The sequence below is a fragment of the Tursiops truncatus genome, chromosome 5 (assembly GCF_011762595.2).
Source record: "Tursiops truncatus isolate mTurTru1 chromosome 5, mTurTru1.mat.Y, whole genome shotgun sequence".
NCBI classification, from domain to species: domain Eukaryota; kingdom Metazoa; phylum Chordata; class Mammalia; order Artiodactyla; family Delphinidae; genus Tursiops; species Tursiops truncatus.
In genome coordinates this window covers 30,889,022-30,901,385 of record NC_047038.1, presented here as the reverse complement: position 1 = coordinate 30,901,385, position 12,364 = coordinate 30,889,022, and the positions used below count along the sequence as shown (strand labels likewise).

The following is a 12,364-nucleotide window of genomic DNA, read 5'->3' as shown; positions in this document are numbered from 1 at the left end:
TTGTACTAGAAGGGAAGGAAGAAATCGAGGATGTAGATGCGGGCCCATTTTCAGTCTTGGTTGGAGGGATTTGAGGGAATCTGTTCTGTGGATTTCTTTCCTTCTCTGAATGCAAGATCAGCTACTGAGAGTGAGAGAGGTGAAGATGAAAGGAGAGTGGAAAAAGTGTGACATCTTAGCTAAGGAAACACAGAAAGATTGTTGGTTGTCAGGAGTTGATAAATGCTCAGGTGAATCTGAAGACTCTGAATTTATGGCGGGACCAATCTGTACCATTATGAGAGTTTCTCCTGTGGTGCTGGGTGGACTAGACCAGGTAAAGATGCAGAGAAGGTGGACAGATGGACTATTATAGTATTTGGCTTTTTCCAAATGGACAAATGGAAGAACAATGGGATAACAGACTTATTGGCATTGGTGTAGATGAGAATTTGAACCGTGTAACCTAAGTTGGAGAGGGGAGGAAGTGGAGTTGTGTGGGACCTGATAGGAAAGAGGCTAAGAGAGCAAAGGGAATGGGAACCATTATAAGGTTCAAGAACAAGTATAGCGGGAGTTATTGGGTGTGAAGTTCTGGCAAAATAGGGAGAGGGCTCAGAATGAGATGTTTCAATGTATTATTCCAGAGTTGGAGCAGTTCCAGGGGTTGACAAAATCAGTGTGTGAGGGGAGTGGGCGGTAGAATTGGAGGGCGCAAAAAGTCACTAGAAACGAGGTCTGAGAAGGTAACGTACTAAGGTGTTGTTTGCATTGCCCATGTTGATGTTTAAGTCACCTGTGATGGCAGCACTTAGGGTGAAGAAGATCACCATAAGCCAAAGGCCAAAGTCTCCAGTGAATGAAGGAGAATGACTGGGAGGCCAGGAGATGATTGCTGAGGAAGGGAAAAGTGTGGTAATAACCAAATAATATGAGTCTCAAAGAAGCAGGGCTTTGTAGAATACGGGTGGAGAATTAATCTTCTGGAACCAGCAATGGAGGGGCAATTGCACGCTCAACTTTCTCCCCATCCTTAAGGCATGTGAGGGCTGTTGGAGAATTAGCAGTTTCCACTTGAGAGAGTTGTCCAAGGGTGAGCTCAGAGTTTTAATTAACAGTGATGATGAAAGAAAATTCCCCAGAGAGATTCACAATAAAAGGAAGGTTGCCATCAGTATATGAATGCCACAAACATTCCATTAAGATAGACTAGATCAGCAGTGGTTCTCCAAGAGTGGACCCTGGACCAAATGCATTTTCACCAATGAGGAGGTTGTTAGAAATATAAATTCTCAAGTCCTACCCCAGACCTACTGAATCAGAAACTCAGGGGATGGGGCCCGGCAATGCGTTTTTTTCAGAAACTCCAGTTGATTCTGATGAATGATGGAGTTTGAGAATTCCTGGACTTTATCTAGCTTCCTAATATAAAGGGGCAATGAAAAGCTAGGAAACATACATTGAGAGAAAGAAGATTTTCAGGAGGTAAATATTTGATGTTTAAATGGATGACAGCACCATGCAGAGTGAGCAAAGGTGCAGAGAGTCCCAAACAAAATCATGGTTTTCAGTTGTCTTTGACCTGAACCTCCCATCACGATGTGTTTTTTGCTGTTTGATCCTATTCTCCATAGGGGTAGCTCAAATTCTCTCTACTTTCTATAAACTTTTAATCCTCTCTGGCCACCTCTTAGATGACATTGCACCCTATTTCATATAAAACATATTCTTAATTTAGATTTGAAAGAGGTCGTAACACATTTTCCTTTAAGAATTACCTAGAATGCTAGGAACTAGCTGTGTGGGTTGCTTTATCCATTATGTAGATTAACAAAATTGGTACTCCAAGTGGGTTTTGTTGTTGTTGTAACTTTTGTCACTCATTTATTCATTTAAAAATATTTACTGGGAACCTGTGAATTGAGTTCATCCTTGGTTCACCATCTAGCAGAGGAGGTAGATAAACATACAATTATCAACAACTGGATAAGTGGTTTAGCAGTGACACGTAAAAGCAATTATTGGAGCATAGAAGACAGAGAACTAAACTTGGCAGGAAATGGTGTTTAGGAAGTTGACGCATGGCTTAGGTCTTGAAAGAGCAAGAATGCTTTTTTTTTTTTTTTGACAGGAAAGTAGGATTTATGGGTGGGTGTAAGGAGGGGACAGCGCCAAGGCTCTCGCGAGTGCAGGGCCCGCCATTGGTCCAGGGGCCACGACTAGGGATGTATTTGATCCCACAGCCATCCGGGATGAACCGCTTTTCTGCCACCATGTTTTCAAATTCATCCGCATTAAACTTAGTAAATCCCCACTTCTTGGAGATGCCGATCTTCTGGCGGCCAGGGAACTTGAACTTGGCCCTGCCGAGGGCCTCAATCACATGCTCCTTTATTCAAAGTTTGGTACAGATGAACGTTAGGACTTGGCCTGTGTGGACCCTGGCCACTGTGCCCTGGGGCTTTCCAAAGGCACCGCACACACCCGTCTGGAGCCTAGACTGGGGACAGCATGACCATCATGAAGGCCCACTGGAAAGGGCTCTCTCCAAGGTCCCTCAGGGCAACCCGCACAGGCTACAAGCTGCATGCACTACTGAGGAGGCTGCTGTCCACAGCCATTGCACACCAGGCCCCCACGAGGAAAAGAGCACCTTCGGCTTGACTGGCTGCAAAAAAAAGAGAGCAAGAACTCTTGAGATGAACGGTGGGGATGGGGACGGAGACTGTTTCAGGCCTAGGAAACAGCCAAAGGGATCCTCAAATAGTTTAACATGGGCAAACCTTTGGCTGAGGTTTGCTGACCAGCGAGCAATGATGCTATAAAGCTAGACAGAGTGGGATCACAAAGGCCTTTGTACTTTATACCAAAATAAGTATCTGCATGATAATGGGGGACTGCAGAGGACTGTAAGCGGGGGAATGGCATGGTTAATTTCCCCGAAGAACTGTGTTCAGTGAAGTTGGTTTTGGCCCATGCACTTGGCTTATAATGAGAAACATTATGAAAAGCTGCTGTAATGTTCATTGTAGAAGTGCCCTAAACGGCAGTGCCCACTCTAAGAAATCTCACACAACACTTCTTAACAATCAGCTTTGGTTCTTTTGAGGAAGTAGTCTGTTTCACTTTATGGATGATGTAAACATGTAAACTTATTTCTTTTTTTGTTATGGACACCGAAAAGCTGAGAGCCATACAATTTTAAGTCTTACATCTTTTCAATACAGCTTTCTTTGTGACCTTGAAATTTGTTTAAATATGGCTTTCTTGGTTATTTTTAAATGTATTTAATTTCTTTATAAGTGTTTGTTTAATGTGCCTCAAATGCTATATGAAATGAAATGGGAGGATAAATTCATAAATAAATAAGACACGGCCATATTTGCTTTCTCTGACTCATCAGAGTCGTATCAGGTACAAGGTGGAGGCGAGGTGGTTATTAGAGGCAGGGAGGCCAGCTCAGAGGCTCTTCTAAAAGTCCGAGAGAGAGCCGGGGGGTGCCTAGGCTGAGGCAGTGGCAATGGATGAGGAGAAGGGAGGTGGATCTCCGAGATATTTAGGAGGTAGAATTGAAGGGATTTGGTAATTAGATGCTGTACGTAAGAAGGAATGGGTGGGTGATGAGAGGCAGGTGGTGTCCAGAACGATTCTGACTTTTCTATCATGTTTGCTTGAATGCAAGGTGGGGGATGGTATGTTCACTGTCATATGGAAGTTTGTAAGAGAACCAGGTGTAAAGATGATGAGCTCCCTGTGGACATACAGATAGATGTGCCTGTAACAGTTGGTCTGGAAGGTAGAAGAAAATCTGCAATGCAGATAGCAACTTGGTCTTTGTGGGAGTGAATGAGTTTTCCTGGAGAAAAAGTGTGATGGAGAAGAGCAAAAGCAAAAGAAGCATGTAGGTCAGAGTCCTGAGGATTATCATTTAATGGTCAGGTAGAGGAGAAAGAGCTGGCAAAGGAAAATGAGAAAGAAAAGTAGAAGATACACTGTTGGTGGGAATGTAAATTGGTGCAACCACCATGGAAAACAATATGGAGGGTCTTCAAAAAACTAAAAATAGAGTTGCCATACGATCCAGCAATCCCACTCCTGGGCATGTATCCAGACAAAACTCTAATTCGAAAAGATACATTCATCTCTATATTCAGAGCAGCACTATTCACAATAGCCAAGACATGAAAACAACCTAAAAGTCTATCCACAGATGAATGGATAAAGAAGATGTGGTACATATATACAATAGAATACCACTCAGCCATAAAAAAGAATGAAACGATGCCATTTGCAGCAACATGGATGGACCTAGAGATGATCATACTAAGTGAAGTAAGTCAGAAAAAGACAAATACCATATGATATCACTTATATGTAGAATCTAAAATATGACACAAATGAACATATATCTATGAAACAGAAACAGACTCACAGACATAGAGAACAGACTTGTGGTTGCCAAGAGGGAGGTGGGTGGGGAGGGGAAGGACTGGGAGTTTGGGATGAGCAGATGCAAACTATTATATAGAGAATAGATAAACAACAAGGTCCTGCTGTATAGCACAGGATATTCAATATCCTGTGATAAACCGTAATGGAAAAGACTCTGAAAAAGAATATATATGTGTAAAACTGAATCACTTTGCTGTACAGCAGAAGTTAACACAACGTTGTAAATCAACTATACTTCAATAAAAGTAAAAAAAAAAAAAAGAAAAGTAGGAGAAAACAAGAGTGAAGGGACATGGGAGCTAAAGGAGTGTTTAAGAGGGTCGCACGCATCTAATGTTATTGGTAAAGGCAAAAACTATGAGGGCTGAAAAGTGTGCTCTTTTAGTTAGGACCTAAAAATAATTGATGACCTCAGTGGGGCATTTTGTCATTCATTAGTCGATACATTGACATGATTACTATGTAGTACATTCTAATCACATGATGATGACTGATTTGATGTGGTGCAGATAAGAGTCAACTGAGCACAAGGAATTTTAATTCATCAAGATAGGGAATTCTGGAAGAAAAGTGAATTTGGAGGAGAGGCTCAGTATAGTTCTTACTATCTAATAAACAGAAAGTACTAGTCTTTTTTAGAAAATCACTAGAGCTAGGCACTAAGTTGAACGGCAGTGTTGCAATATTGCGGAAAAGTAGACTAAAATTCTTTACGGACTGTGTTTAAATCAGAGAAAATAGACCAAGGTGTTCATGAACATCAATAAAGCTTTATAACAATACAATTCATTACCATTGTTTGGATTAATATTGTAATAATTACACAATTTTTACATTATGAAAATAAGTCATAAATAGTGTAAAAATAATTCTGAAGATCAACTTCTCACAAACTAGGAACCCTGAAAACAAGTTAAAAAAGCAAATAAAAACAAATTAGAAACTGAACACAAGGCAATTATCTCCAGGCTGCATATCAAAAAACCACATGCGTCTTTTGATTCAGTAATCTCAGCTGGAGAAATTACAATGAAATGAAATAAGAAATCAAACAGGGAGAATTCAATCTTTCAATTATTTACACTATTGAGAAAAACAGGTTTGTGCCATATTTACAGCAATAAGACACAACACATTCTTAGAATAATCAATTACATGAGACTGGCCCACAAAACATTAAGAAAAATATGCAGTGTAATGCTTGCCAAAATATTTTTTTTTGCATTTTTCTCTTACTTTGTATTCATGTGATTTTTTGGCAATATAAAAATAGCTGCACATAGAGATGAACTTTAAAATGTAAAAAATACAAATAAAAATATAATATTTTCTAAAGGAAAATCAGATACATACATCTTTTAAAAATGTTATTAAATTGCATGAAACATTTACAACAGTATAAAGAATATTCACATAAATGTCAATAATATGTAAGACATTCTTTTGTGAATCCAATTTATTAATATTTCTGAGATATGTGAGAATATCCACTGCATTTTGAGAAATGTTGGTACTTTGTTATCAATAAATCAAACGTAACAGGTCAGGTTGAAAAAGTCTTATTCCCAGAACGACAGTTCTGTCAATAAGCAGCATAGGGAAACTTATGCATTTAAATACATTTAAAAAATCAGAAATGCCATTAAAATGTTTCAGTATTGAATTAGCAAAAACAAAATCCACTAAAAATTTAAGTTGGAAGGGTATCTCTGCTACGGTATATAGTAAATCCAGCTGATATGAAGCTATTTCAACAAAAATGGGGAAAAGTAGGGACTGAAGGTCTTTATACTCTAAAATAACTTAGCAGAATCATAATTGGTCAAGTATGTTAATTCCACTAGGAATGAATTGTTTTAACAGCCAGAATCACATGTGACTGTTCTAAATCATTATTTTTGAGAATATAAGATTACACTGTTATGGACTTGACTTTCTAGAGATAGCAAGGTTTTTGTTTTTTTGTTTTGGCAGAAATTAGAAAAGTTCATTTTTGGTAATGTTAATTATTAATATTACTTGATTATCAAGAAATAGAGAAAAACAAGATTTCAAATATCAATATCTGCATGTTCCTAAGATCATTTATTAGAAGATATGAAAACATCACCCACCTTAACAAGCATAGCTTATTTCTGGGCAAGATTATATATAGTGGCCAAAAAAGAAAAAAAAAAGATGAAAAGTGGTGTTAACTTTTTATGCTATAATAGTAACATTAAAAATAAAACGTTGGAAAATTAAGCATGTTTTCTAAGTGATAAAAATATAATACCAGTTAATTTTTCCACAGATGCTGACATGCTGATTTGACCATTTCTAAACTAGTAGAGAGGTGTATATATATAATATATAGTAGACAAAGGACATGTAGAATGAACTACTGGATGCATAAGAGTTCTTACTATTCCACCAGAACATCATGCACAGGATTCAAGAACAGACTTTTTTTTTGGTAGAAATTCAAGATATTCTCATGTTTCCTATGAAATCAAATAAGAAAGAAAACCTTTCAAGACTGCTTTTCATAATGAAAATGAAAACTAGAAGAAAAATTTTGGCATATTTATGGGTCAGGTACTCTATGAATGTGTGCAGACTTGTCTAATGTTGGTTTTGTCATGCTTAATCAAATTCTATAAGCTAAAAGATGAGAGTAAAAGTTGAGAAAGGCATATGGTATATGAAATGAACATGAAATAAAAGGATCCACAATCCAAGTACACACATATCATCTATAGGTACACTGTTTTGTTTTCTTTTACATTAAGAAAGACTGGTCATTGAACCATAATTCTAGTAAATCCATAAACTTGAAAAATAAAATCACGCACTAACAGTTTAGGAATGCTATTAAACAGAGAAATGAAATTATCCATAGTAGAGTTGCATTGTCCATAAAGAAAAAGAAAAGAAATACATCAGCACCAACATAAACGGAAAACAAGTTTAAAGCTAAAACACGTACCAGTTTGGCATCCTTAAAAGATGCTTATCAGAAATGGAATCTGATCTTGACTTATTTCAAATGTCTTTCATGTATTTTTTCTTAATCTTCTATCCAATAATAGAAATTAAAAGAAAGCAAACTTAAAGAAAAATATGTAGCTGCCAACACCTATATCGGCAGACACATTCATTAGTTCATCAGGCAATTATTTGAGGATTCTCTATATTGGTAAAAAAAATGGATGATTTAAAATATTTTAGTAACAAAAGTTGAAGATTATGCATGTTGGTTAAGACCTAGCAGTTCCATGGAACAAAGAGGAGGACCATGGTCCTTTTGTTTTCCCCAAGGAAATGTATTGAAAGTTTACAGCTTCCTTTAATCATGGAATAAAAGGCAATATTGTCAAATCAGTTATAGAGTAAAACCTCAATATACACATAGGACAGACAGTATATACACATAGGACAGAATACAGAATACACATAGGACAGAATACAGAACAGTATTCTTAAAGGGCTGTGTTTAAAAAATACATATATTTTTTGTACGTGAAATGTTTCTCTTTTGATGTTAAGGTATTCTCTTTTGAAGCTGTGCAACTTTTAAATAGTGATCCATCTTAATTCCTCTTTCTACTAGAGAAGTAGAAAGAAAGATAGATAGGAAGAAATATAGTCACCAGATTTTTCTCAAGACACTACTGTTTGTTTTCCTGAAGAGACTGTGGTTTTACTCGCTTTAGTTCATTTTTCCAAAGCATTTAAGACAAATTGTTTCAGACACTGAATAAAATACCTTATCCTAACCAGCTCATACAAGAGATGGGTAGAAAATGCCCTCTGTTATTTTAAAAATGCGAAACTGGTTTCGGAGTGTGGAATGTTACTAGAGGTGTTACCAATTTGATTGATAGATTAGTTCAAACATCTTTCCATTCTTGAAAACGTAATGGAAACAAAAAGAAGGCATTTTGTATAACTGAGCATTTGGTTATATATTATGAAAGAGATCATAAGGATCTTGGGATCCTTGTCTTATAATCGTACGTTAACTGTTGTCACCATAAGCCAATGATGAGATAATTTCCCCTCTGCTGGTGAAAACCTGTATATGAGACCAGAAATTTTCCCACAAAATGGCATGAAATGAGAAATTATATTGTCCAATGGGCTGAAAGAGTGACTACTCCTCATTGATGACGTTTCTCCTAATGTAACCCTTCCACTTAGAACAAGTCATTTCAAAACATGCTATCAACTCTTTACTGTGCAAAGAAATGCTCAGTCTAATACAGTTAGGTAACTTTTGAGCAAGTAGTTGAAAAATACTCTTTATGGCAACTATATTTCACAGCTTTCTGAGATCTCAGATTTGGTCTGTGCATAAGACAAACATTGAGAAATGTAAAAAAGATAAAGAAATCTAAATATAGACACAACTTAGAACTAAATAGAACTACAAGAAATAGAAATGAGTTAATACGATCAAATGTGACCAAATCTTGACTTTATCTTAACTGATAATCACTATATATGTTATATTCATCATACAAAAAAAAGTCAAAAAGTACTGAAAAATTGTTTAACTTTGATGCTTTACAATGACTGAACTGAAAGTGGAGCTTCTGTTATATTCTCTGCAGTTATTCAGAACAGGAGAGAAGTTAGCAAATGGTCAACTTGACTGTTGGTACCATCTTATTAGGATTTGAAGACTTTCCTTTAAAAAATTGTTCAAAATAAATGTGACAAAAGCTGGAAAACAAATCTTTCCTGAATATTCCTGGGACTAAAAGAGAAAAGAAAAAATATTTAAAAGAATGGAAAATATCTTTCTGTTTCTAGAAGTTTGTAGAAAATGTTTAACATGGGTTGGATCTTGGAAGGAAGGGAAGCTCTCATCAGCTTCAGTAGAGATCGTAGGATGAGCTCTCCTACATCCTCAGGAAAGGTTATTTCGGCCAACCACTTCTTGGGACATGTTGTATCTTCAGCAACCCGAGTTTTGGTGAGATGTACACACCTTTTGCCCTCAGGAACAGGGGCTGCCATTCCAAGAATCTCCTGCCCAAAAGAAGTGCAGTATGCTTCTGTCATTTTCCATAAGCACCCACGTTAACACTTGCTGGAATTCAGTTTATTTTTTTTTAAAAGTCCTCTATTCTGGGTGCCTGCCTTTGTAAACCTCTTTCTTACTTGGTCACATGAGAGACACAGCACAGGAGGCTGAACCAATCCTTTCTCTTCGTCTTCACTGCCAAGGGCAGCCCAAGGAAAACTAGTGTCAGCAACCAGCTCAGCCCCTGGACATTTCAACCAAAGAGGCCACGTGAGCCCACAATAGTGGAAGCTGAAGATCTGCAGTTGGGACCGCAACTCCTTTCAAAATACAAGACCATTTGTGTGTGTATGCTCTCCGCCACCTTATCACTTTTTGGCAATGAGCCATGGTGTAACCCCCTTGAGATGACAAAAGAAATAAAAGTTCAGATGTGATCAAAGGACTCATAATGCAGCATGCTAGCATCTGAGTTCGCACAGCAAGCAGGCTTGGCACACCATCATGCTTTTTTAGTCAGTTTCAATGGGTGGTGTGGCCACGAATAGCAAAGGTGAGTAGGGATGTGACGATAAACTCTAAAATCAGTCAGTATAGTACATTTTCATAGCTTCGAGTTCATATTTGGTCACAATTTCATGTAAACTATCTCATGGCACTTTTTGTCCATGCAATTAACAAGCCCAGAGTAAGAAAATAGCAAGAACAATCAATCTCTATCGCTATGTCCATATAAATACATATCTTCACATAAGATAAAGAGATACTGATCTATATTTTTTGCAGGCTTCTCACTGGTTTCACATATTGCCCAATTTCAGATGTAAGGGAAGAAAAAATGGATATGTGTACTACTGCAAACGGGAAGAAGCAGCTATATGTAAACATATCTCAGACTTGTAAAATCTGCAATCCAATTTTCAACTATAAATATAAAAAGTGGACCATTATATACACAACTTCATGCTCGGAAGGTTAGATTCATCACTGCAGAAAAACAAACAACAAAAAAGACAAATGTATAGAATTAGTAGTTTAGGATAAAAATTCCAAATTAACATTTATTTTAAGAAAACTGGTAGAACCCTGAATAGAGCGTTGTTGTTTTTTTTTTAATCAATGAGCCAATTGATATGTCCTATACATTACTTTTCTAAAAGTCATCAAAATTTTTATCCTAGGTTCAACCCACATTTTGTTTTGCCACTGAGAAGTCCGTGGGAAGTGTTTGTCTCAGTAACTATTCTGGGAAAGCAGAAAATTAAGATTTTATCACAGATGTGCCCTAATTAAAAACATGTCCTATATATGGCTTATGTAATCTTCTCCAAGCATTAAAACACAACTGTGGAAACTGTTGAGGGTTCTGACCTCAGTGGCATTGTTCACTTCATCAATGCCCAACCATAACACTCTACTCTCTTCGGGTTCTGGTTTCCCCTTTCCTTTATCTGGTCCTGCCCTGCTGTGAAGGGCGTGCAGGGCAGACCTCTCTGCTGTCAGGTCTTCAAGCTGTGTTACAGGTTCTATTGAGATCTAAGGATCTGGAAATGTCTGGTTCCTTGCTTTCAGCAGCCATAATTACTAAGGTTTTCCTAGAACTGAAGTTAAGTCTGAGAGAACAGAGGCACAATGGTCTTTGAGGTATAACTTATAGAGCAGATGTTGGTGACAATCTTTACTTTGACTCAAAGAAAAATCAGTGAGAAAAGTAGAATGTCCAGAGAAGGAGAATGACAAAGATCTCTTCATCTCCCCACCACAATGGTGACTCGTCCTCAGAGTCATATTTCAGTTCAATAATTAAAAATATTTGCTTTTCTCTCTCCAGTAGAAATAGATGCTATATTAAGTGTGCTTAAGAGGCTGGGTACTTTCTGATCTTTAGAAATGAAGTTCACTCAATGTTACACACGTCATGCCAAGGCCAGAGAGTGTGTCTACAGGAAATATTCCTTTCTCCAAACTCCCACTTATCTCAAATTTCAAACAGATGCATTTTTTTTGACAAACCAATGTTTTGTAAATAATCTCCAGAATTTTAAAGATTCTTTTTTTTCCCCAGACTTTAAAACTTAATTTAAAAAACCTGTCACCTTACTTTAGGAAGATTCTGTTGCAAACCTGTCAGCCCTATCTGGAAAAATGAAATTTCATGAAACATTAAAAACTATGAAGGTCATATGTATTTTTCCTATTAAATAGTTTTTAATCTCTGGATAAGGACAGATGATAACTTTAATAGCTTGTAAGTATTTTCTTAACCATAAATTCTGCCATTTACTCACTGTACAAATTACAACGTGAATTAGTATATCATTATTCTTCGAAATTTAGAAAACTGAACTATATCTAGAAAGAAAAGTAATTTAAACAAAGATCAAATAGTTTTACATGAAAAAACTATTATTGAGAGTAGTATGACTAACAGGACTTGTTCACAGTGATTTCTACTGTGGCTACAATCTGAATTTTCAGTCAAACTTTTACCACTGTGCTCTAGAGACTACTAAACGTAATGTTTAAAAAAGTCGTCCACTAAAACAGGACTGAGTAATCTACTGGCTTTCTTTTAAAATTATCATTTAAAAATTAATTTGATTTGACCAACAATGTATTTGAGATAGCTAAGTTGACCACATAAGAGATTATATTCAATAGAACATTTCATTTTTCTAATTGTTCCTTTCTTCTTTTTGGGGGGGAGGGGGTGTTGGGGGAGGATAATCACTACTGTTTGCATTTGATTGTGTTGGGGAGTGTGGTAAGCGATACTGAAGCTTTATCATTGAGTTATGATTCTTTTTTTTTACCATTTAAAAAAATTTTATTGAAGTATAGTTGATTTACAACGTTGTGCATTAGTCTTTATATAAAAAGAGGCTGGATTTAAGACAGCCTTAATCTTATGTAGAGCATAGT

At 36.8% G+C, this 12,364-nt stretch overlaps 1 protein-coding gene and 1 non-coding gene across 2 annotated transcripts in view; both read right to left on the bottom strand.

The window, feature by feature from the left end:
• Positions 1-2,518: 2,518 nt before the first annotated feature.
• Positions 2,519-2,653, bottom strand: LOC117312478 (small nucleolar RNA SNORA70). Its single transcript, XR_004526808.1, has one exon. It is a non-coding gene; the product is annotated as a small nucleolar RNA SNORA70 (small nucleolar RNA).
• A 2,528-nt stretch (positions 2,654-5,181) lies between these two features.
• Positions 5,182-12,364, bottom strand: part of COL25A1 (collagen type XXV alpha 1 chain) — a 465,859-nt gene continuing 458,676 nt past the window's right edge. The window contains exon 36 of the mRNA XM_073804997.1: positions 5,182-9,447. Coding sequence (XP_073661098.1) covers positions 9,196-9,447 — 252 coding nt within the window. The 3' untranslated portion in view covers positions 5,182-9,195. The remainder of the gene's footprint in view (positions 9,448-12,364) is intronic.